Source organism: Vipera ursinii (assembly GCF_947247035.1).
Source record: "Vipera ursinii genome assembly, chromosome: 1".
Taxonomy (NCBI): Eukaryota; Metazoa; Chordata; class Lepidosauria; order Squamata; family Viperidae; genus Vipera; species Vipera ursinii.
Genome location: NC_139512.1, coordinates 15,902,947 through 15,923,937, shown reverse-complemented (window position 1 = coordinate 15,923,937; position 20,991 = coordinate 15,902,947). Strand labels below are relative to the sequence as shown.

General features: G+C 51.0%; 1 protein-coding gene across 4 annotated transcripts in view; it reads left to right on the top strand.

Annotated features, from left to right (window-relative positions):
- The first annotated feature begins 512 nt into the window (after positions 1-512).
- Positions 513-20,991, top strand: part of DUS3L (dihydrouridine synthase 3 like) — a 28,780-nt gene continuing 8,301 nt past the window's right edge. For 2 of the 4 annotated variants that reach the window (XR_014492640.1, XM_083363567.1), the window contains exons 1-8: positions 513-585; positions 3,924-4,212; positions 4,309-4,356; positions 6,769-7,350; positions 14,044-14,085; positions 17,067-17,219; positions 19,297-19,413; positions 20,511-20,576. Coding sequence is in view for 3 of the 4 variants with exons in the window: in XM_083363567.1 (XP_083219693.1) it covers positions 551-585; positions 3,924-4,212; positions 4,309-4,356; positions 6,769-7,350; positions 14,044-14,085; positions 17,067-17,219; positions 19,297-19,413; positions 20,511-20,576 (1,332 nt within the window). In the remaining variant the exon portion in view is untranslated. Of the gene's footprint in view, positions 586-3,923; positions 4,213-4,308; positions 4,357-4,382; positions 5,271-6,768; positions 7,351-14,043; positions 14,086-17,066; positions 17,220-19,296; positions 19,414-20,510; positions 20,577-20,991 lie in introns of those variants that run through there. The other 2 variants (XM_083363568.1, XM_083363569.1) reach the window with 2 other exon arrangements.

Genomic DNA, 20,991 nt, shown 5'->3' with positions numbered 1-20,991 from the left:
TCCTTAAATGCGAGTCAAGGTTCCAGTCCTCACGTTCCTGAACATACAGAATCGGTTGGGCGCTTTCCAGACAAGAGGCACCCAGAGCAAGCAACAGGTTTACCTCAGAGTTCGCGCCTTTTTTTTTTTTTTTTGCCGGCCGGCGTTGCTTTCGGTCAGAGTCCCGCCCTCGCCTCCCATATCAGTCAGCTCTTAGCCCTCATTGGCTGAAGAGGGAGTCAATCGTGGAGCCCATGGCGGGCGGCGGGGAGCTGAGGGAACGAAGCCATGAGGGAAAACTCCACAGAGCAAACATTTACTCCCTTTTTTTTCCTTCCGCGGCCCACGAGAGGTTGATTAAAAAGGACCCCCTGAGGAAATCCGGCTCACATGTTTTTCCCGCGCTGACGGGGGAGGGAAGCGCCTTTCCCGCGCTTTTCCAGCCTCGGAAGCCCCGCCCCCCCTCGGCACTGTTATCCGCGGAGGGCAACTCCTAGAGCGGCGGCGTGAAGAACATCCGGGCCGCTCTAGGCGCCTCGCTGGGTCAGCAGCGCTTCCGGGTAGGCCAGCCATGGAGGCGGCCGGAGTGGCCCCCATCCGAGCCCAGTGAGTACGGGAGCCCCGGGGCTTTGGCCTACCTACTCCGGCCGGCCCGAGGTCCTCGGAGGGTCGGCATTTCCCCCTCGGTCCCTTGACAGCCCCGGGTGTCCTCCTTGCCCTCCCCAGCTGAGGTCCTCGGAGTTACGGCCTGCCAGGAGGAGGAGGACAGGCCTTGGCGGGGCCCTTCCCGGCCTTGGGGCGGCCAAGGAACGTAGGAACGCCCCCCAGAAACTTTACGAAGTCCCTATGGAGGAAGGGATGCGGCCTCTGCCTCCCTCCAAAAGCAGGGGGGCGGGTTGGACTAGAAGACCTCTAGGGTCCCTTCCAACTCCGTGAGAGATTTAAATGGGGCAATATAATAAGTAAAAAAAAACCCCAAACTTCAAGGAACGACCGTGTTGCATCCCCCTCGGGATGCCCCAAAGATGCTGGGACACAGGCTAGGCAGGGAAAGCTTGCTGAAACGATATATAAATAAATGTAGGGTCCTTTAGCCAGATTTTTTTTTTTTAAAAAAAGATCAGTTTTCTCGTCAGCTTCTCCCAGATAGACAGGCAGTCCTCGGCTTGCGGCCACGGTTGAGCCCAAAATTTCGGTTGCTAAGCGAGACAAGTTATTTTATTTATTTATTTACTTTTAATCCCATTTATATCCCGCCCTTCTCCGAAGACTCAGGGCGGCTTACAAGCTTAGCAGTAGCCTTCATTCTATGTATATGCCTGCTTGTTAGGGCTTTCACACACACCCCAAGCGGCATTATTACAAAGTCAGCTTAATTGCCCCCAACAATCTGGGTCCTCATTTTACCTACCTGGGAAGGATGGAAGGCTGAGTCAACCTTGAGCCTGGTGGGACTCGAACCTGCACTAATTGCAGGCAGCTGGTGTTACTTAAGGAGGCATTAGCCCACTGCTCCACCAAGGCTCAAGTTAAGTGGGTGTTGCCCTGTTTTACGACCTTGCCGCAGTTGTTAAGTGAGTCACCGTGCTTGGTAAGTTAGCAATACGGTGGCGAAGGGGTTTCCCCATTGACTTCGCTGGTCGGAAGGACGCAAAAGGGGTTCAGAGGAAGCCCCCCCTCTCATCACTGCAACCGTCATAAATGTGAGTCGGTTACCAAGTAGCCCAATGCTGACTAAGTGACCAGAAGGAGGCTGCGACGGTCATAAGTGTGATAAACAGTCGGAAGTCCCTTTTTTTCAGCGACGTCGTAACTTTGAACGGTCACTAAATGAACAGCTGTACGTCGAGGACTTCTTTTACATCTGCTAGTCTTTTTGTTTTCCAAGACCCTTTTTCTTTTTAATGTTCGTTGTGTTTTTTTCTCTTTTTTTGTGTGCGTTTTGGTCATAAATCGCTTTTTTTCCTGTGTTGCTGTAACTTCAAATGGTCAGTAAATGAACTGTTGTAGGTCAAGGAGTGTACTCAGCCGGGGGTTGCTCTGCCTTAAATTTACACAATGCTCTGCTGGCAGTTTTCCTTGTTTTATTTATATATATATATATAATTTTATATATAATTTTATTTATATACCGCCCTGCAGAGCGAGGAAACAAATGGACCTGATTAGCACTTGGGGTGGGGGGGGCTTGACCTAAGCTGACTTTGTAAAAATGGAGGGGGAGCGGGGGGGGGGGCGAAAGCCCTAATAAGCAGGCATACACATAGAATGAAGGCTATTGCTAAGCACATTTGATTTGTGCTTCTTAGATTGTAAGCCGCCCTGAGTCTTCGGAGAAGGGCGGGATATAAATGGGGTTAAAAAAAAAATGAAACAGGTGTGAAGCAAGAGAGAGACAGGAGTTAACTCAAAACTGAAGACAAAGTTGCGGACAAAGCAACAATTTATAACATTTTGCTTGTGTCTACATTAACTTCTCAGCCATGTGTAGGATTTAATGTTATGTTAGCAGCCCCGAGTCCCAATCTGTCAGTGTCTGCCGTATAAATTACTGTAATTATATCTTTATTTTTATTTTTTTTTACAGTATACAGGCTGCCTGACCTCAGACCACCCAGTGCAGCTTACACTTTTAAAAAGTACAATCATATAAAATCAGTAACTCTACGACGATTTGTTTCAAGTAACGGCATAGAATAGGAACAGAATAGAAATAGGAAAGAATACAATAGAATATCGAGAATAGAATAAAAGGTAAAGGTTCCCCCGCACGTGCGTGCTAGTCGTTTCCGACTCTAAGGGCCGGTGCTCATCTCCGTTTCAAAGCCGAAGAGCCAGCGCTTGTCCGAGGACGTCTCCGTGGTCATGTGGCCGGCATGACTGGACGCCAAAGGCGCATGGAACGCTGTTACCTTCCCACCGGAGTGGTCCTAGAATAGAATAGAACAGAACAGAACCTTGGAGGTGGTCTAGTCCACCCCCCTGCTCAGGCAGGAGAACCTAAACCATTTCAGACAAGTGACTGTCTAGCCTCGCCTTAAAAACCTCCAGTAATGGAGTGCCCACAACTTCTGGTGGCAAGCTGTTCCACTGGTTAAGTGTCCTCACTGTTAGGAAGCTTCTCCTTAATTCCAGGTTGCTTCTCTCTTTGATCAGTTTCCATCCATTGTGTCTTCTCCTGCCCTCTGGTGCTTTGGAGAATAGTTTGACCCCCTCCTCTTCTTTGTGGCAGCCCCTCAAATACTGAAAGACTGCTATCATGTCCCTCCTATTTCTTCTTTTCTTTAGACTGGCCAAGCCCAAGTCCTGCAGCCGTTCTTCGTATGTTGTAGTCTCCAGGCCTTGGATCATCTTTGTTGCCCTTCTCTGATTTTTCCCCAAACTCAACATCTTTTTTGTAGTATGGTGACCAAAATTGGTTGCAGTATTCCAGGTGTGGCCTCACTAGGGTTTTATAAAGTGGTACTAATACTTTACGTGATCTATGCCTCGGTTTATACAAGCCGGAGAAATAGACTAGCTTGCATCGTGGCGTCCAGTGAGTGAACGCTGGTGGTCACATAGCAACATTTATGGAGAGGTCCCACCATCCACGTCTTGGTTGTCCCAAAGGTGCTTTTTCAAACGGCAGCCGGACTTCCTTTGTTTGTCCTTGAAGACGTTTCCCTTCTCATCCAAAAAGCTTCTTCAGTTCAGTCTTCGGAACTGAAGAATCGTCTTGGATGAGAGGTGAAACGCCTTCAGGGGAAAAACACAAGTCCAGTTGCCTTTTAAAAAAGCACCTTTTGGGGCAGTCACATGAACACCTTAAAACAAAAAAACCTTTGGGAATTGCCTGCTTAATTAATAGCGTTGGGTGACTGGGTGGAGATAAAGTGGGGCAAGGCATTTCTTAAAACCCCTAATTAACAGAGGGCTACAGCTGGCGATCTTTCTCCCTTGAGGTACCGCTGTACGAAAGAGGACTTCCACGCCCACCTTGAGAAGGAGGAGAAGCCGAGGAAAGACCCAGACGGAGCGAAGAACGACCGTGAGGCCGAGCCGGGGTTGCCTCCCGCCAAGCAGCAGAAGCTGGAACTTGATGGGGCCGAAGAAGAGAGGCCGGCAGAAGTTGCCGCTGAGAGCGCACAAGAGCCTCCAGGACGGAAGAGGCTGCGAGGGCAGAACAAGAACCGCCCGTGCATGAAGCCGACACACTACGAGAAGCAGCGCTTGTGCCCCTCCGTGGTTCAGGTAAACCGTTGCGCGTGGCAAATGCGTGGAGATGAATCCACTCGCCGGGGCTTGAAATGGCATTTCTGCTACTAGCTTAGCATTTCTGTTCCCTGGATGGCTTCAGAAAGGACAAAGTGGTCCCGTTTTAATGGCTACATAGAGGTTAGTCCTCACTTAACAACCAGTCGCTTAGTGACATTTGATGTTACGTTGAACCCTTACCCTAAAACCTACCTATGAACTCAATCTGGAGTTCCAATGGCTGCATTCACTCCCATGATCGCATTAGGATAACTTAGGATAGGATAGAATGGGATAGGATAGGATACAGAATAGTGTAGAGTAGAGTAGAGTAGAGTAGAATAGAATAGAATGGAATGGAATGGAATGGAATGGAATGGAATGGAATGGAATGGAATGGAATGGAATAGAATAGAATATGGAAGAAATGGAATGGAATAGAATATGGAATGAATAGAATAGAATATGGTATAAATGGAATGGAATAGAATAGAATATGGAATAAATGGAATAGATTAGAATTAGAATTAGAATAAAGTCTTCATTGCCACCTGAAATGTACGCTAATCAGCACACATTGAAATGTTGCATTCAAAAAAAAAACCATTATGCGTATACTCAGATACACACACATATATGACACATAGGAACATGACAGTCTAGTTCGAATGTATGCCTATACGTGGCGAAGAGAATCTTGGGAGTTTACCAGACGGAGGGCCTAGGGAACAAAGCTGTTTGCAGAACCGGCCAGTCCTGCTGTAAATACTTCCAAGCCTCCTGCTAGAGGGGAGCAACAGAAGCAGACCGGGAAGTGGGCGTGTGGGGTCTCTAACAATTCTCTAAGCACATAGGAGCGCTTGTGAGCAGCATCCTGAATCTTCCTATGATCTTCTCGGCTGTCCTCACCACCCTCTGCACGGACCTTCTCTCTTGAGGCTCTGCTACCCTCCAACCAGACGGTGACGCAGTTTGTTAAGACGCTGTCAATCATGCCTCCGTAAAAAAAACATGGCCAGGACAGAAGGAGAAAGATGTGTTCTCCTGGGCACGTGGTAACTGGCTCACTTTTATGGCAGAATGTATAGCATTCTGTGCTCATGTGACCCGCAATTTGCAATTTATTTGTTTGTTTGTTTGTTTTTGCCAGCCTTTGGGGCTACTTTTCAGTAAAAAAAAAAATACCCACAGGAATGCAGTGGTCATGTGATCAAGACTGAGACCCTTGGCAACTGGAGCGTATTTTTGACGGTTGCTGCATCCCAGGGCTCACGCGATCATTTTTTGCAACCTTCTGACAAGCAAACTAAACACGGAAGCCAGATTTTACTTAAACATTACTAACTTAATGTATAGAGGCTCAAGCAGGAGACTCTATACAAATGGTTGTCCAGTCTCTTCTTAAAAACGTCCATATACAACTTCTGGTGGTAAGCAGTTCCACTGGTTAATTGTCCTCATTGTCTGGAAATTTCTCCTTAGTTCCAGCTTGCTTCTCACCTCGATTCGTTTCCACCCGTTGCCTCTCGTCATGCCCTCTGGTGCTTTGGAGAATAAGTTGACCCCCACTTTCATGAGGCAGCCCCTCAAATATTGCAAGGTGGCAATCCTGTTGCCCCCTGTTTCCCTTGAACGTGGGCAGCCCAGAGATTTCCAGGAAGAGCTCGTGGTCAGAGCAAGCTAAAGGCTAACAGAATTGGACTACATGACCTCCAAGATCCCTTCCGACTTTATTATTATTATTATTCATCAAACATGAAACTCAACTGAACACTCAAATTGACTGGTGCTAATGGTTGACACGGGTTGCTGCCAGCATCCTAGGTATCAACCAGGTATCTCCTTAAAATGTAAGATGTTCCGAGGAGCGCAGTTTTTTGTAGTTTTGCTGGAGTTATTGCAGGAAGCTGCAATTTCTTGATGTGTTTTGCAAAGTTTTTGGACATCGTTCCCAGTGCCCTGATGAATAATAATAATAATAATAATAATAATAATAATAATAATAATAATAATAATAAATAATGTTATTGTTATTGTTATTGTCATTGATTTCACTGTAACGGGGGGGGCAGACAAGAGCAAATTGGCCGATTATATTCAGAATAAATATGGGACTAAAAAGTTTCATTTAGCATATGAATAAGTATTAGTATTATATGATGTATTATTAGTTAGTTAATATTATTTAGTTATTTAGTTATGTTTAAGAGGAGTTAAAGTGCGATAGAATTTAAAGTGTTTTTTTAGTTAGTTAGCATATTTTAGCTTAAGTTGGTAAAAGTTAATACCCTGTATTCAGCTCTGGGAAGTCGGGGGGGGGAGGGGGAGGGAGGGAGTTTATGTTTCTAAAATGTATTTTAAAACTTTTCAATAAAAAAAAAGAGCAAATTGGCCGGGGGTCCCTCCAGAATGGAAAAAGAACACATTCACTAAGGCTTGACAGATAGCCAGGGGTTCATATTTTTTATTTAAAAAATAAAAAGTAAATCCCTAGTTTCTGCCAGTTCCCCCCTCCCCCCCAATTCACAGCACCGTTTCTTTCTCTTGCCAAAGGAACGTGTGGAGAAATGCTTCCACGGCGCCAAGTGCCGCTTCCTGCACGACCTGAAGGAGTACATGGCCGCCAAGCCGCCAGACCTGGGCAGGCGCTGCCTGCTGTTTGAGACCTTCGGCAGGTGCACCTACGGGGCCACCTGCCGATTCGCCGGCGCCCACTTGGGGGAGGACTACAAGAACCGGGTGAACGCCGAGGTGCTGAAGCAGTGGGAAGGGCGGCTGGCGGTGAGGAACAGCCTCAGCAAGGAGCTCCAGCAGCAGCTGCGCAAGAAGAAAATGCCCTTTGCCAGGTCCGGCGAGTACCTCCGTTCCCTGGGCAAGGCCAGGAGGCCCGGGCACCAGGACACCAGCACCGGGGCAGCCAAGACGGGGGGCTCGGACTCTTCCGCTTCCGAAGGAAGAAAGGAGCCAGGAATGGCCAGGTTGGAGGCCCCGAGCAATTCTAGCCCGTCCAAAGAGGAGGAAGACGTCGGTTCTGCTCCAAAGGGCCTAAGTCCTCCAGCGGCACCTGCTCTGAAAAGGGTGGGTGCCGTGACAGACGAGGACATGGTGAAGCTGAGGCCCTCTGAGAAGGCCCAGGTGAGCCAGGAAGGGCCAGGGGTTAGGCTGGAGGCGGGAGAGGGGATGTGCCCGTCTGTCCATCAGTGCCTCTCATCTATTTTCTCCGTTGTCTCTACCATCTGTCTGTCTTTATTATTTATTTTATTTGTCTACCTTCCTACCTATTATCTATCTTCTCTGTTATCTCTGTCTATTATGTCTGTCTGTCTGTGTCTGTGTCCGTCTGTCTGTCCATCTATCTCTCATCTATTTTCTCCATTATCTCTACCATCTATATTATCTATTTAATCTTGTCTACCTTCCTAAAGGTAAAGGTAAAGGTTCCCCTGCACATGCGTGCTAGTCATTTCCAACTCTAGGGGCCAGTGCTCATCTCCGTTTCAAAGCCGAAGAGCCAGGGCTTGTCCGAAGACGTCTCCGTGGTCACGTGGCCAGCATGACTAGACACCAAAGGCGCATGGAATGTGGCCGGCATGACTAGGCGCCAAAGGCGCACGGAACGCTGTTACCTTCCCACCGGAGTGGTCCCTATTTTTCTACTTGCATTTTTACGTGCTTTCGAACTGCTAGGTTGGCAGAAGCTGGGACGAGTAACAGGCGCTCACTCTGTTACACGGCACTCGGGATTCGACCTGCCAAACTGCCAACCTTCTGATCGACAAGCTCAGCGTCCTACCTTCCTACCTATTATCTATTTTATCTATTATCTCTGTCTATTATGTCTGTCTGTGTCCGTCTGTCTGTCCATCTCATCTATTTTCTCCATTATCTCTACCAACTATATTATCTATTTTATCTGTCTACCTTCCTACCTATTATCTATTTTATCTATGATCTCTATTATATCTGTCTGTCTATCTATGTTGTGACTCAGGGTCAGCCTGTGGGTCCAACAGCCGGCTCCGATGTATCGGAGGACTCAGATGTGGGGGAGGAGGGAAACGAACCGGCTGATGATGATTTGGAGACTTTGCAGAGTCCTCAGCCGGGAACCTCTGCTCAGCTGTGTGAGCCCGAGAGTGCGGAGGATGATGACCCACAGCTGGCCCTGTTCAAGGACGCCCGACGCAGGAGGCAGTCGAGCAGGGACAAACAAAGAAAGGCTATGGGACTCCTCGGGAGGAGGCACAGGGAGACCACGCCCTGAGCTCTCTATAAAAGGAGTGTTTGGAGAGGGGCTGGTTGCTGAAAGCAACTCTTTTGCTTGAGAAGATTAGCTCTTGTGTGTTTACTATTAAATCTTGGCAGAAGCCTTTTAGCCTTGGACGCTTTCCAGTCTCTTCTTTTGAAATAGGGGTTGAGAGAAGAGGGCTGGTTCAGAACAGTTTGCTTTCAGCCACCCACCCCTTATTACTACGATGGAGCAGCTTCTTGCCGAAAATGCCCAGCTCAACCAGCAACTCACCTTGCTGGCCACTCAGGTGGCACAACTGCAGGCTCAGGTACATGCTGCCCCCCCACCCAGGAGGAAATGTCAGATAGCTATGCCGGATAAATTTGCTGGTAATCCAGAACTGTTTCCTGCCTTCCTGGGACAATGCCAGCTTTATATCAGCGTGAGAGCAGCTGATTTCCCCACTGACCGAGATAAGGTGGGATTTGTGTTGAGCCTTCTGTCGGGAGATGCAGCTCGTTGGGGCACGCCTCTGTTGGCACAGCCTAGCCCTTTGTTGGATAACTTTGGGGGGTTTTGTGACCATATGCGCCTCATGTACGAGGACCCGATTAAGGCGCAGACTGCCACCCGACGCCTGAAAGCTTTGAGGCAGGGTCAGCGCCCTCTACAGGCCTATATCAGCGATTTCCGGCTGCTTAGCCAGGATTCCGCCTGGAATGAGGCTGCGCTCGTGGATGCCTTTCAGGATGGCTTGTCAGAGGAGATGTTGGATGAGCTGGCCCGCGTGGACATTCCCTCAGACCTGAATGGGCTGATCCATCTTTGTCTGCGGATCGATGCCCGGCTGCAGCAGCGTAAGAGTCGCCGTGCCACCCCACAGACCCCTGCCGCCCCTGTTGTGCGTGAGCCCCCAGTCCAGAGGGAGGAGCCAATGGAGCTGGGTGCCGCCAGGTCCCGTCTATCGGTGACGGAAATGGACAGACGACGATCGGAGGGGTTGTGTTTTTACTGTGGGGACCCTGGACATTTGGCTGCTTCTTGCCCGAAGAAGCGTCAGCGGGCGTCAGTGACCAAGCCTGCCCCGAGAAAGTCCCCCGCTTTGCTATCGGGAAACGGCCCGAGCCCGATCTAGACGGTGTGAAAGATCGGGCGACCCACAACAACCACACCGAGCGACGCCGTTCCGATGGTGCCTGTGAACCTCCACGGCATTTGATTTTGGAGGCACGTCTGATCCTTCCTGGCAAGCCAGAGGGGATTCCAGTCCATGCCTTAATTGACTCTGGGGCTACCACTAACTTTATGGATTCGGCCTTTGTGGCCAAATGGGCTGTTCCCCAGTGTCCAGTGGATCCGCCCATGCTTGTGGAGACCATCGATGGTCGAGTGCTCCTGTCCGGGCCTATCACGGCCGCCACGCAACCCGTGTGTATGGCCATCAGTACCCATGTGGAGGCCATTCAGTTCTACGTCACTTCGGATCTGCACTTTCCCGTGGTCTTGGGACTGGCGTGGCTCCGGGCGCATGATCCACAGATCTATTGGTCTCAGAACTTGGTCACCTTCCCAAGTTTGCAGTGCGTGGACCACACCCGCCATATCTGTGCCGGCCAGGTGGAGGGTTCCCCAGGGGTTTCCTTGCCTCCCGAACTGTCCGACTTTGCTGACGTGTTCAGCGAGTCAGAGGCGGACCAATTACCCCCGCACAGGCCCTACGACTGCTCCATTGACCTAGTCCCTGATGCGCCTCTCCCAGTGGGGCGTTTGTACTCCATGTCGGAGCCCGAGTTGGCTGCATTGCGGGACTTCCTGACGAAGAACTTGGCTCGTGGTTTCATCCGGCCCTCGTCCTCGCCAGTGTCTGCGCCCGTGCTCTTCGTCAAAAAGAAGTCGGGCGAGTTACGGCTTTGCTGTGACTACCGGAAACTCAACGCTATCACGGTGCGTAACCGCTACCCGCTGCCCCTCATCCCCGAGCTCTTGGACCGACTCCGGGAGGCTAAGATCTTCACGAAACTGGACCTGCGTGGAGCTTACAACCTCGTCAGGGTTCGGCCGGGTGATGAGTGGAAGACGGCGTTTGGTACTCGCTATGGACATTTCGAGTACACGGTGATGCCGTTTGGCCTGACCAACGCCCCCGCTGTGTTTCAGCATTTTATGAATGACGTCTTTCGGGATCTGTTGGACCAGTTTGTTGTGATTTACCTGGACGACATCCTGATTTACTCCCCGTCGCGTGAAGCGCATCATCAGCATCTCCGTCAGGTCCTGCAGCGCCTCCGGAAACATCGGCTGTTTGCCAAGTTGGAGAAGTGCCAGTTCTACCAGGTGACCATTGATTTCTTGGGTCACCGCATTTCTCCTGAGGGCATCGCCATGGAACCGAGTAAAGTTGAGTCGTTGCAGAGTTGGCAACCCCCGCGTCGCGTGAAGGATATTCAGCGACTTCTTGGATTTGCCAACTACTATCGGACATTCATCCCTGGCTTTGCTGCCTTGACAGCCCCCCTCACCCGGCTCCTGCAGAAGAAGACTCGGTTCCAGTGGAACGCCCCCGAACAACAGGCGTTCCAAGCTTTGAAGGACGCCTTCATGAAGGAGCCCATCTTGAAGCATCCTGACCCGCAACGGCCGTTTGTCGTGGAGGCGGACGCCTCCGACATTGCCATTGGGGCCGTGTTACTCCAGGCAGCGACGCCCAACGGTACCCTTTTCCCTTGCGCGTATCACTCACGGAAATTGAATCCCTCGGAGCGCAACTATACCATCTGGGAGAAGGAGCTGCTGGCCATCAAGGCGGCGTTCGAGGCTTGGAGGCATCATCTGGAGGGGGCGCGGCATCAAATCGAGGTCCGGACGGACCACAAGAATCTGGAAAGCCTGCAGACCGCTCGGAATTTGAACCAACGCCAGATCCGGTGGTCCCTCTTCTTTGCGAGGTTTGACTTCCGGGTGCGGTACATACCAAGCGGGCACAACCAGAGAGCGGATGCTCTGTCCAGGAAGCCCGAGTACACCCGAGTGGAAGACAAGCTTCCGCCCAGGACCGTGATCCCCGTCGAGTCTTTTGCTGCGGTGCGGGAACCGGTGGATATACGGGCTCGGATCCGGGAGGCGCAGCAGCAGGAGGCGTGGGTGGCTCAGCGGAAGGAAGAGGTGGGGCCAGATTCGCCTTGGTCGGTCACGGATGGACTCCTGTATTATCGTGACCGGCTCTATGTTCCAGGAGGGCCACTCAGGGGACTCGTCCTCAGCCAATGTCATGATAACCCGGCTGCGGGGCATTTTGGCCTGTTCAAGACTCTGAACCTGGTCTCCCGTACATTCTGGTGGCCCCGAGTCCGACACGATGTTCAGTCTTATGTCACCTCCTGCGTCCCATGCAGGCAGGCCAAGTCAGCGACAGGGGCCCCGCCTGGTTTACTGCAGCCTTTGCCAACGCCCAAGAGACCCTGGGGGGCTGTGTCCATGGACTTTCTGACGGATCTACCCCCATCCTCCGGCTTCACGACAGTGTTTGTGGTGGTGGACATGTTGACCAAGATGGCGCACTTCATCCCCTGTCGCGGCTTACCGTCAGCTCGCGCCACTAGTCGCATGTTCATCCAACAGGTGTTCCGGCTGCACGGCCTTCCCGATAGAGTCGTCTCCGATAGGGGGGCCCAGTTTACAGCCCGCTTCTGGCAGGAGTTGATGCGGGCGTTGGACATTAAGGTTTGCCTCTCGTCCGCGCATCATCCTCAGACCGACGGGGGTACCGAGAAGGTCATCGGCATCTTAGAGCAGTATCTGCGCTACTACGTTAACCTGCAGCAGGACAATTGGGTGGACTATTTGGCCATAGCCGAGTTTGCCTTTAACAACTCGCAGCACACCTCCACGCAGATGACACCGTTCTTGGCCAATGTGGGTTATCACCCCCGGTTTTTCCCCCTTTCTCCCGTAGACTCACCGGAGCCGGCAGCGAACGAATTCATGGCGGAGTTACAGGCGATCCATCGGTTGGTGCGACGGCAGCTGGAGAAGGCCAAGGCCGACTACAAGAGGTTCGCCGATCGGTCGAGAAGGGATACGCCTCCACTATCGGTGGGGGATCGGGTCTGGCTGTCCACCAGGAACCTACCATCCACTCGGCCGGCGAGGAAGCTGGACCACCGATACCTTGGACCGTTCCCCGTCGAGGCCGTCATCAATCCGGTCGCCTATCGTTTAACTCTGCCACGTTCCCTGCGCGTGCACCCCGTCTTCCATCGGTCCTTGTTGGTCCCCGAACAACCGGCTTGTCCACTTCGCCAAGCGGAACCTCCCCCATCAGGACCTCGTGATGGCGACAGCACCCCCGAGTACGAGGTCGCCAGCATCAGGGATTCCCGCTGGCTGAAAGGTCGCTTCCAGTACCTGATCGAGTGGAAAGGGTACGGGCCGGAGGACTTCACATGGGAAGACGCGACCGCCGTTCATGCCCCTGCGTTGGTGACTGCGTTTCACGAACAGTTCCCATCCCGACCGCATCCGGATCGGCAGACCCGGGGGAAGGGCCCTGCGGTGCGGGATAGTGTTGTGACTCAGGGTCAGCCTGTGGGTCCAACAGCCGGCTCCGATGTATCGGAGGACTCAGATGTGGGGGAGGAGGGAAACGAACCGGCTGATGATGATTTGGAGACTTTGCAGAGTCCTCAGCCGGGAACCTCTGCTCAGCTGTGTGAGCCCGAGAGTGCGGAGGATGATGACCCACAGCTGGCCCTGTTCAAGGACGCCCGACGCAGGAGGCAGTCGAGCAGGGACAAACAAAGAAAGGCTATGGGACTCCTCGGGAGGAGGCACAGGGAGACCACGCCCTGAGCTCTCTATAAAAGGAGTGTTTGGGGAGGGGCTGGTTGCTGAAAGCAACTCTTTTGCTTGAGAAGATTAGCTCTTGTGTGTTTACTATTAAATCTTGGCAGAAGCCTTTTAGCCTTGGACGCTTTCCAGTCTCTTCTTTTGAAATAGGGGTTGAGAGAAGAGGGCTGGTTCAGAACAATCTATCCCTCTAGCATGATCATCTATATCATCTGTCTGTCTAGCTATCTAGCTATCAACTCTAGCTATCATCTCTATCCTAGCATCTGTCTGTCTGTCGTATCTACCTATCTATCTATCTATCTATCTATCTATCTATCTATCTATCTATCTATCTATCTATCTATCATCTATCTAATTTCGAAGCTGCCCACCTCCGTCACAGAGAGTTCTAATACTGTTCCCACTCTTTCCAAATTTAGTTAGACTTTGCAGAAAGAGAAGAAGAAAAAGGGAGCCGGAGGGCCTCCCCATCTGTTTGCCCCTTCCTCTGGCTGGCCTCTCCTTTCAGGCAGAGGACAAGCTTTCACGAGGAGCGTCCTCCAGGGCCTGCTGAGTTTTGTATGGTCGAAAACACCCCCCCCTGCCCCACAAACACACATACACACACAAACACATCCCCACCCAGGAACGAAGGGCGCCATTTTTTGCCTGCTGGGCTCTGCCGAGTAGGAAGCAGATTTTCCCCCGTCGTGCGCGTTTATTTATCCTTCACACGTTTCTCTCTCTCTCTCTCTGCATTTCTCTCCCAGTTGGACCTCCGTGGCAAGCTCTATTTGGCCCCTCTGACAACGGTATGGAGACGCCCTTCGGTTGGAAGTGTGCCGTTTGCCCACATGGCTAAAAAGCTCCGGGTGGGAGCTCGGGTTGAGGTGTTTATGGGGAAGCCAGGAGAGAAAAAAGGACGGAGGAGTAGAACAGCTGAGTCCTTCTGGCTGGGCTACCTACTTCCAGAAGAGGACAGAGCAATTTTTTAAAAATCTTTTCCTCTCCCCCCCCCCCACACAATGCTTCCTTCTCTCCTGAAGCCATCCGTGGATCCCTCTTCTTTTCCTCCCTGTCCCAGGGGCTTCTGCAGTCCCCCCTCCCTTGGGTTTCTCAGGGGGAGGGGGAGGGAGGTGTCCCCCCACCGTCTTCCGAATTCCTAGCCTGACGCACTTAACAGCCGTAACTGAGCCCCAAATTTCCATTGCTTTACAACCGTTTATTTAGCGACTTTTCGAAGTTCCAAGGGCACCAAAAAAAGGGGGGGAGTTACGGCCGTTTTTTCACTCGTTTAACCACCGTGGTTACGTGATCAAAATTCCGACAGTTGGCAGCTGACTCGTATTTGTGACGGTCGCAGTGCCGCCCGTGTGTGTGTGTGTGTGTGTGTGTGTCACGTGATCCCCTCTTGGGACTTTCCGACGAGCAAAGTCCACGGGGCAGCCAGGTTCACTTAGCCACCCTGTGTCCAACTTAACAACGGAAATGATTCTCGCTTAACAAGCGTGGTGAGAAGGGGGGGCAAAATGAGGCACTGTCTCACTTAGCGACAGAAATCTGGGGGATCAATTGTGGTCGTGCATCAAGGACTACAGATGATAGAAGATTAAAGCAGTAAATACCACCTTTTGACGGATGGAAAATTAGCCAAGGCGGGGGAGGAGTATACGAAGGGGTAGAGTTGGGGGGTCTCGAGTTCACTAACCCGCCTCCAGAACAACCCATCCCCGTCGGCCCCAGGCCAAATCAGGAGAGGCAGATTTCTGAGGTCCTCGAGGAAGGCCAATAGGATGGGTGCAGGCCTCGGGGGTGCCCAATGCTCTATTTTGGAAGTTTTATTAGTTTATGCCAGTGATGGCGAACCTTTTAGAGACCGAGTGCCCAAACTACAACCCGAAACCCACTTATTTATTGCAAAGTGCCAACACGACAATTTAATCTGAATACTGAGGTTTTAGTTTAGAAAAAAACAACTCGTACATTAGCATCTCTTGTCTTAAAAGAAAAACAATAACAAAGCTTTGAATGATACAAACAACTTTTTACTGAAAGGTGAAAGTTTGCATTTGGCATGCTTTTGAACAATTAATGTGATTTTTGCTGTTGTATGCATGCTGATAATTTGTCTAACCTTGGCTCATACTTTGTAAGTTTGAGAGCAATGCATGCAGCGCTCGGTCATCTGTTAGTCTGTTTCTGGTGTCAGATTTGATATAATTCAAAGCTGAAAATAGTACACTCGCTCCAGAGGCTTATTTTGGCTAGGAAGGGGCTTGAGGAATGGCTCTTTCCTGCAAAAACTTAGCCAAAGAGCAAGGTGCGCATGCCATACGTTTGCCACCACTGGTTTATACGATACGATCGAAATGCAAAGCGAAACTTTTTTACGTTGCGGCTTCTACCCTCTAGAGCAGGGCTAGGCAACCTTGGCTCTTTTGATGACTCGTGGACTTCATCTCCCAGAATTCCTGAGCCAGCCATGCTGAGGGGAAAGGGAGAGGTTCCCAAGCTGAGCCGTGCTGGCTCAGGAATTCTGGGAGTTGAAGTCCACAAGTCATGAAGGGGCCATAGTTCCCTCATGCTGGCTCAGGAATTCTGGGAGTTGAAGTCCACGAGTCGTAAAAGAGCCCAGGTTGCCTACCCCTGGGCAAGGCCTAGGCCGCTTTATGACTGGTGGACTTCAACTCCCAGAATTCCTCAGCCAGCCATGCTGAGGGGAAAGGGAGAGGTTCCCAAGCTGAGCCGTGCTGGCTCAGGAATTCTGGGAGTTGAAGTCCACAAGTCATGAAGGGGCCATAGTTCCCTCATGCTGGCTCAGGAATTCTGGGAGTTGAAGTCCACGAGTCGTAAAAGAGCCCAGGTTGCCTACCCTTGCTCTATTGCACCAAAGGAAGTCGGAAGTCAATGCCTTTCCCCCCCTTTTTCCCCCTCCCTTCTCTACTCCGTTTTTCCCTTCCCCATCTTTCCTGCTATTCACTTTGTGTTTCGATTGTATCGGGGGCGCACGATGTTCTAGAGCAGTGGTGGTGAACCTATGGCACGCGTGCCAGAGGGGGACACTCGGAGCCCTCTCTGTGGGCACGCGTGCCTTGCTGTTTGCCTTTTGCAGGAAAAAGCCATTTCTCAAGCCCCTTCCTAGCCAAAACAAGCCTCCGGAGTGAGACCGCTGTTTTCAGGTTTGAATTATATCAAATCTGACACCAGAAACAGACTAACAGATGACCTGAGCGCTGCATGCGTTGCTCTCAAACTTACAAAGTATGAGCCAAGGTTAGACAAATTATCAGCATGCATACAACAGCAAAAATCACATTCATTGTTCAAAAGCATGCCAAACGCAAACTTTCGCCTTTCAGTAAAAAGTTGTTTGTATCATTCAAAGCTTTGTTACTGTGTTTTTAAGACAAAAGATGTTAATGTATGAGTTGTTTTTTTCTAAACTAAAACCTCAGTATTCAGATTAAATTGTCGTGTTGGCACTTTGCAATAAATAAGCGGGTTTTGGGTTGCAGTTTGGGCACTCGGTCTCTAAAAGGTTCGCCATCACTGTTCTAGAGCGTGGGAGCCCCAACGTAAAAGGTACTTCTGGACCCCACCGGCTGGAATTCCTTGTCACCGACCAAGGGTCTTGCAGCGGGCCCCTTCTGATGGGGCGAGCGGGGTGGGCCAATCCCGTTGGGGTGAGACGGCTCTTCGGAAACCCAGAGCCCCGTTGCTCCAGAAGCCCCGTTTCTAAATGTGAAGCCCATCCTGGCTTGCCTTAACCTTCCTGTCTCTGTTGGGATTTCAGTGCGGCAACCTGCCCTTCCGGAGGATCTGCAAAGGCTACGGGGCGGACGTCACCTGCGGAGAGATGGCGGTGTGCACCAACCTGCTTCAGGGACAGTCCTCCGAATGGGCCTTGCTGAAGCGGCACGAGACCGAGGACCTCTTTGGGGTTCAGGTAGCTTGCGGGCGCATGGGTGGGAACCGGGTCCCGAGAGAGCCTTGGCTCCGGTTGAGCTTCAACCGCCTCCTTGCACCAGACACCTTATCCGGAAAAAGGGGGAGCAGCAGAAATGGCGGCATCCCTTAGAGAGGGTTGTAGGAATTGGGCAGGTCTAGTTTGATGAAAAGCAGGAGGAGGGGTGACAGGATGGCAGCCTTCCAATATTTGAGGGGCTGCCACAAAGAAGAGGGGGGAGGTTTCCACCTATTCTCCAAAGCACCAGAAGCAACGGATGGAAACTAATCAACCTGGAAGTAAGGAGAGTTTTCCCGACAGTAAGAACAATGAACCAGTGGAACGGCTTGCCACCAGGAGTTGTGGGTGCTCCAACACTGGATCTTTTTAAGAACAGACTGGGTACTCGCTTGTCTGAAATGTTATAAGGTCTGAGCGGGGGTTGGACTAGAACAGGGGTCCCCAACCTGTGGGTCGCAGCCCACTATCTTGCCGTGGCCTGTTGGAATCTAGGCTGCTTGAGTGGCTGATCGTTGTGTGTATGCACATGCGCACAGCCCCCACTTGCGCAAACCTTGCCACGAGTGTCACAGGTGTTCGCGGCCCCAACTCACAACGAGCAACGGGTGTTCATGCGCATGGGCACAGGCATGTGTTCACACACACCCCCCACACACAAAGCCATCCCTTCTTTTCCCCCTCCCCAACTCTGGGGAACTCTGGACTAGAAGACCTCCAAGGTCCCTTCCAGTTCTGTTGTTCTGTCTGCTCCCAGTATCTTGTTAGCTGCGAAGTCGTGTCCGACCCATCGCGACCCCATGGACAACGTTCCTCCAGGCCTTCCTGTCCTCTACCATCTTCTGGAGTCCATTTAAGCTCAGGCCTCCTGCTTCAGTGACTCCATCCAGCCTCCTCATTCTCTGTCGTCCCCTTCTCCTCTTGCCCTCAACCTTTCCCAGCATGAGGCTCTTCTCCAGTGAGTCCTTCCTTCTCATTAGGTGGCCAAAGGATTTGAGTTTTAGCTTCAGGATCTGGCCTTCTAAAGAGCAGTCAGGGTGGATCTCCTCTAGGACTGACCGGTTGGATCGCCTTGCAGTCCAAGGGACTCGCAGGAGTCTCCTCCAGCACCATAGAATAGAATGAATAGAATAGAATAGAATGTAGAAGAATAGAATAGAATAATGAATAGAATAGAGTAGAATAGAATAGGTTGTTGTTAGCTGCGAAGTCGTGTCCGACCCATCGCGACCCCATGGAGAACGTTCCTCCAGGCCTTCCTGTCCTTTACCATCTTCTGGAGTCCATTTAGGCTCACGTCTACTGCTTCAGTGACTCCATCCAGCCACCTCCTTCTCTGTCGTCCCCTTCTTCTCTTGCCCTCAACCTTTCCCAGCATGAGGCTCTTCTCCAGTGAGTCCTTCCTTCTCATTAGGTGGCCAAAGGATTTGAGTTTCCGCTTCAGGATCTGGCCTTCTAAAGAGCAGTCAGGGTGGATCTCCTCTAGGACTGACCGGTTGGATCGCCTTGCAGTCCAAGGGACTCGCAGGAGTCTTTTCCAGCACCAGAGTTCAAAGGCCTCCATTCTTTGGCGCTCAGCCTTTCTTACGGTCCAGCTTTCACTGCCGTACATTGCAACTGGGAAGATCATAGCCTTGACTATACGCACTTTTGTTGACAGGGTGATGTCTCTGCTTTTTAGTGTGCTGTCTAGATTTGCCATGGCTTTCCTCCCCAGGAGCAAGCGTATCTACTAAGCCTCTAAAATGACCCCATTGATCTATTGTTGGGATCGTAATTTTTCTCCCCCTAAATACACAATGCTCAACCCAGAATATGCGAGAAAGCAGGCCTTGCCTCTTAGATGAATTTAAGTAGAGAATTGCTTTGTCTAGGACGATATATGCCTGGAATCGTCTGAATTGACCCGTTTCCCAATTGCCTGGAATGGAGTCGGGTCTCCTGCTTGAGCAAGGGGGTTGGACTAGAAGACCTCCCGGGTCCCTTCCGACTCGGTTATTCTGCTAGCTAGGGGCGCCCTGGTGCCTTTGCTAACACTTGGCGTCTGCTCCGTTTGCAGCTGGAAGGAGCCTTTCCAGACACCATGACGAAATGTGCGGAGCTTCTCAACCAAACCATCGAGGTGGATTTTGTGGATATTAACGTGGGATGCCCCATTGACCTGGTCTATAACAAGGTAATTTGGTAATTTGGGGCCGACGTACAGCTGCATTTTATTGGCTAATACTGTCAAGGGTTAGCTCCTTCTTTTAGGGGGCTGACAGCTTAGAAAGCCAGCCCCAGCGGTAGACAACAAAGAATGTTATTAAAATGGGCTTCTCTCTTTCTTGACCCGCTCAGGGAAATGGGATGAAATCAGTAAAGAAGGAGGTATAGAAAGCGACGCGCCTGTACCTGTGGTTCTGTGCAGGTTGAGGTTGTTACGTTAAGGCCGCGGTGGGCAATCCTTCTAAGCTACCGTATCTCCCTGCTTTGAAATCGGACCTTGAGAAGTCTTATAAAATGGCTGCCAAGGAGAAGGGTGTGCCCCTTTTCAAAATGGCTGCCTCACCGAGTCCCAGTTGCCAAACCTACCATAGCACCAACAGAGGGAAATATTGGTACCTCAAGGTTAAACGGTGGGCTCCTTGGTGCTCTCTGGGCCTGGTGCTTTTCTTGCAGACGTTTCATTGCCTAACTAGGTAACATCATCAGGGCTGGAAGTGGGGAGCGGGGTTTACTCTCGATTTATACACTTAGTGGCTTGCCCTGTTCCCCCATGGTCACGCAACAACCTGCCTCCAGAAGTGGTGAATGCTCCAACGCTGGAAGTTTTGAAGAAGAGACCGGACAGCCATTTGTCTGAAACGGTATAGGCCTTTCCTGCCTGGGCAGGGGGTTGGACTAGATGACCCCGTCCCTTCCAACTTTATTATTATCATTATTACAACCTTCTGATGAGCAAAGTCCATGGGGAAGCTGGATTCACTTAACAGCCGTGGCAAGAAAGGTAAAATGGGGCAAAACTCATTTAACAATGGACTGAGCAACAAAAATGCTGGGCGGTAGCTCAAGGATTTCCTGTATTAGAGCTGGTGAATTCTAATCCCACCCTTAACTGGGTGACCTCGAGCCGGACACTTCCTCTCAGCCCAACTCTCCTCACAGGTTTGTTGTTTTGGGGAAAATGAGGAAAGACTTAGGTTCTGCCGCCTTGAATTGTTGATCAAAATAACGCAGGCCATAAATAACCTCTGAACATGTACTCCGCCCTCTTTTCCTTTCCCCTCCCAGGGTGGTGGATGTGCTCTGATGACCCGCAACAATAAGTTTGAGCAAATCGTCCGAGGCATGAACTCCGTAAGTTGGTGGCTGATTCCCGCCAGTGTTGGATTGATAACGTGTTCTTTCGGCTTTTCCTAACTGCTTGAAACTCTTCCTTTGGTGTACCTTTTACTAACGGCTTTGCCAGTGGCCACCTCACACTTGGCGCCTCGCAACCATAAAGTATCAGCTGCCACGAATTCTAGGGAGCTACATGGAGGGGGAATGCTTGGGGGAAAGCGAAAGTAACGGCTAAAACTCCCTGAGATGCTGCCTCAAGGTCACCCGGCTGGGAGAAGGATCCAGCTGCATGGCTGCATTCAGCAATGGGAGGCAGTTAAGGGAGGGAAAAGTTAGACCTAGAGATTTTGTTGTCTGCCCTTGAGCTACTGTAATTCTTGACCTACCTACCTTCCTTCCTTTCTTTCTTTCTTTCTTTCTTTCTTTCTTT